The 4,475-nt window shown below is 39.1% G+C and overlaps 1 protein-coding gene across 1 annotated transcript in view; it reads right to left on the bottom strand.

The window, feature by feature from the left end:
• Window positions 1–4,012, bottom strand: part of ANTXR1 (ANTXR cell adhesion molecule 1) — a 72,438-nt gene extending 68,426 nt beyond the window's left edge. Inside the window, exon 1 of the mRNA XM_025214642.1 lies at window positions 3,487–4,012. Within this exon, the coding sequence (XP_025070427.1) occupies window positions 3,487–3,638 (152 nt within the window). The 5' untranslated portion in view covers window positions 3,639–4,012. The remainder of the gene's footprint in view (window positions 1–3,486) is intronic.
• Window positions 4,013–4,475: the final 463 nt, after the last annotated feature.

Raw genomic sequence — 4,475 nt, 5'->3', positions numbered from 1 at the left:
CCCCCCCCCCCCAAAACAAAAAAAACAAAAAAAACCAAGGAGGGGACTATACAATTTTATAAACACAAGTATTCACAACAATAAAAATTTTGGAATGGATATTAAACCACACACTCTAGATCTTAAACCGACTCCTACTAGACCAAACTAAAATCTAATTGTAGGGGCACCCTTGCCCTACAACTGCTACTGCTTGGCTTTTAATTCTCATCTGGTACTAACTACTGATAGAGAAAGGAGTATGGTCTTGACACATCTTATGTTTAATTCAGTTGGGCAATTCCTACATGTTCAGCTCTTCAAGGCAGGGAGCCCGGGTTACACAAAGACGACTGAATCTTGACAGGGGTGTCTAACTGCATCCGGATACAAATAAGAAAGGATACCAGAGTTTCTCTCGTTGCTTCCCTCTGGAAGAGCCTTTAAAACAATATCTAAAGTCTCAGCGAAAAAGAAAGCAGAAACAGAGAGCATTTTCATTCTGACACTTGGGATGCTAATGTGATGATGGAAGAGGTCCATTAAAATATTAAGCAACTAACTTTCAAGGGTCAAAGAAATAACAGTGCAAAAATAAACACTGTCCTGGAAACCTTCAGTGCTGGAGACTTTGCTGACTCCTCTGTCTCTGCCTCATTAGATTTAATATCAATTTGAGTCCATGTACTGCCTTTTAACTAGGATTTTCCCCACAGTGTTGCGTGCCTGTTGCTGATCCTATATGCAGAACCTTGCAGCAAAACTCTGACTCTTAAGACTTTTCCTCTGTTTACAGTAAAAAGGACATTTCCATTGAATATGTAACCCAGCACTGAAGAAAAGAGTAGTAAAGATCATACTCATGTGCTATCGAACTATATTGTCTCTGGTCCCTGCTGTATCACGATAAGATCCCTGCTCCACTCCTGAACGGAAACAAAGTTCTCCCCTAGTCATTGTACATGCTGTAGACTTAGAGGCATCTTGGTTGCAGACAGAACGCTCAGAGACCTTGCATACAAATCTGCCATTTCATATGGTGAGTAGAAGAGAAGAAAAAGGCAGGCATTTAGACATCCAGAAATAATCCCATTACTTCCCTTTTATGCCCCGGAAGCATGAAAAGAGAGTAACAATTTCATTAAAAATCTAAGACATGTCAGACACTCCTGCTAAAATTACACTAGCATCGCAAATCCCCTTGGCATGCTGGCTGTTACTCCCTCTTTGTTACAGAGTAGGCAATTGTTCAGTTTCCTTATGATTTTGGCAGTGGAAGATGTCTAGTGAACATTAATTTATTGGAGAACTCCTTTTGGACCACATACATTTAGATTTGTCCTAAAGCTGGATGAATACTCAGAAAACAGTGTTCTATTTTTACGTGGGTATGATCCAAGCAGAAGGAAAAGCCTGTATACCATTGTGAGAGCAATGTGTCAGCTGAGGAACAGATCGAGTCTCACTGGGTATCATTTGGATTGCTCTCTATCCACACAACCATCTGCACAGCTAACCTGATTGGATAAAGCCAGACATTATTTACATATGTAAACCCAGAGCCAAATTCAGGCCCATATAAAAGCCTGACAGCAGCTCCACTGAAGTCAAAGACATGCATCTATTAATACCAGGGACGGATTAGGATCTGATAAGCTATTTCCCAGTCATTTCTGATGAAGGAGATTCTGAAAAGTAAACCTATAAAAGGACATTCAAAATACAGTTGTGCACATGGTAGTCTTTGCTGTTAAAAACAGCTGCATGTCTTTCTCTGCAGAGTGCTAAGCACCCCTTTCCAAGAGCTTAGAATCCTCACTCCTCAAAAGACCCTCAGCATCTTGTGCAATAGAGTTCACAGCCCTCATCCAAATTAGTAAGTTTTTCCATTAATTTCAATGTGGTTTGGATCAGGTGTCATCCACAACCCTCTGCTCATTAAGGACATATTCAACCTCAAATACAGAGATGCTACATCTGTCAAGTAGGAGCACAGACGGATCCAGTAATACACATGCACTGGTGCAACAGTGTCTCTATTGAGGGTTTGTATCATCTGCAGGAGAATAGGAGAGCTACAACAATGGTTAGGAGAATTCAGAGTTCTGACAGAGCACATCCATACGAGGGGAAAAAAACCCAACTCCACTTGGACTTCAGAGAAAACTTAGCATACTGAAGCAATCTATAGTAGAAATCATGTTCAACATCTTTTTTTTACCATCATTGGTATGAAACCTGGGGATAAAAGCAAATATCCCAAGAAACAGACTAGCCAAACCAGCAACAAGCTATGCAAACAAATCTTTTTTTTATTGAACCAAGAAAAATGGAAAACCAAATTATTTTTCCCTTGACTATCCAATGCAATCTTGTTTTGTACCCAGTATCTTGCTGTTTAATGATATGTAATCAAAAACATCTTTTGTATTAATCAACTTCAGGAACTAATGTAAAGTATGCACGGGGACCACTTAGAAAGTTTCTTTTGCATACTTCTCTGGCATCTCCAAAATACACTCTCATCACTGAAGTTTATGGCCAAATAATCTCAATATCATGATTCTGGAATATATTTTTTCCAATACTTCTTAATTAATGCTTTTTTTAAAAAGAGTCACTTTTAAATAACTTCCAAATATTAAAGACCGTTAGTATTGCTGATGCTTTTGGGCATCTTCAACTTAGGTTTTTTGTTTTGTTTTTTGGGGGGGTTTTTTGTGGGGGGGGGTTGCACCTATCCTGGGGTTTTATGTTGTTCTAGTTCTGAAGAGCTTTGTAGCTTTAGAAATATGCCTTTGATTAACAGGAAACAAAGAAAATGTGATTCAGAGCTGAGAAAACAAATTCGCTTTAAAAAAAAAAGTACCTTAAGGAAGGCAAGTTATTTTCCATCACAATGACCCAAAATCAGAGTCTTCAAACAGAGCATCCAGCCCTTAATGAGTTGTTTTTATCAGCCGGTCTGCTACCCTGGAACATTTGGATCTAATGGGGAAATGGTACAGAAGAAATCCTCCAGGCAGATTAGCTTTTCCCCTGAAAGCATTCAGCTAAAAAATAATGCCTGTGATAACATTCTCCAGCCATCTCCTTTTAAAAGGTGCTTCACAATGCTTCATATCAAAGAAAAATCAGAAATAACCAGTTTTCGCCCTCCTTCCCTTTAGTTTTAGGACAGCATAGGGATCAATTATCCAATTAAGGGTCTATGATAGTTACAAGGAGAATATCAATAATAATAATAATAACAATAATAAGACAAAGAAACTTCAATTCACAGCACATCTTTAGTAGACCATGACTGTATGACATACTGTAGCTGCTGCAGAAGTTACCAAAACAAAAATAAAACCATAGGAGTAGGAACTTTTGCAGGTCCCTAGGGGACATGATGACTTTTACCAACCCAAAATCTGAAGAGAGCTTCTTTCAAGTGTCTATTTCTGTCATTCCCATGCCTTGGGAAAGGTTTCTTTTGAAAGAATAAAATAAAGGTGAACTTACTTGTCTAAAATGAAGTACAAATCAAATCCTCCATAACATGCAGGGCCACCATTCTCTCTATTTCCACCTTGTCCATCACAGGCTAACATAAAGGTTGCAAAGAAGAAACATTTGAAGCCAAATCTCCAGGCTTTTTGCTTTGCAATAGCCATTATATCCAGAAAATGGGAGAAGAAAAAAGTTGTCTTCTTCCAAAACTCCCTTATTTCACAGCTTTCTCCAAAAGAGCCATTCAACGACCTTCGAAGATATAAATAGATTTCACTCCTCAAAACTCCACTTGCTGCAGTTGTCCTCAGAATTTGCAAGAATTTTTTCCCCTTGTATTCCCTGCACTTCTGTTTCTTGGTTTCAGGTTTCAAGATGCACAATACTGTATTTCGCCTTTTTTTTTTTAAAGGGACTTTTCACTCATCCTCTCATGGAGTTCTCGGCAAGCAACATTATCATTTTGCAACAAGATAGACTGCTTCCTGACCATTCTCACTTTGTCCCAGGCTCAGGAAAAACAGGGGAAGGGCTTGAGTGTCCCCCCCTTTCCTAAATTATTATTGTTGTTATTATGGGTAGTGGGTTTTGTGTTTTCCTGTACAAGACAGTTCAGAGAATGCCATCTTGTGGTGAAGGCCTGCTGAAGCAGACTGGAAGCTCCAGGATACTGGTTTTCATATGAGTTATACAAAGAGGTCTAAAGCTTGACTGGGGTGTCTAAATGTACTTGGATGCAAATAAGAAGGAATACCAGAATTTTTCTCATTGTTTAACTTTGGAAACGCCTTAACTTACATTCCCAGCTCACACAACAGAACCTGAAAGTCAGTCTTTGGTGATGTGCATGCAACTGAGAGCCTTGTTATGCACAACTATTCATTGGCAGAGTCACTCTCAGGAAGGTTTTACCTTCTCTGCCAGTAAGCATTTCAAGTCTGTTGTCCAACGCATCTCTGCAGACTGCAGTTACACAATTTCTCCACATTTCAGCAGTGGTA

This window comes from Alligator sinensis, unplaced genomic scaffold, assembly GCF_000455745.1.
Source record: "Alligator sinensis unplaced genomic scaffold, ASM45574v1 scaffold1030_1, whole genome shotgun sequence".
Taxonomy (NCBI): Eukaryota; Metazoa; Chordata; order Crocodylia; family Alligatoridae; genus Alligator; species Alligator sinensis.
Note: the sequence above shows the minus strand (reverse complement) of the source record. Positions and strands in the feature narration are given on the sequence as shown.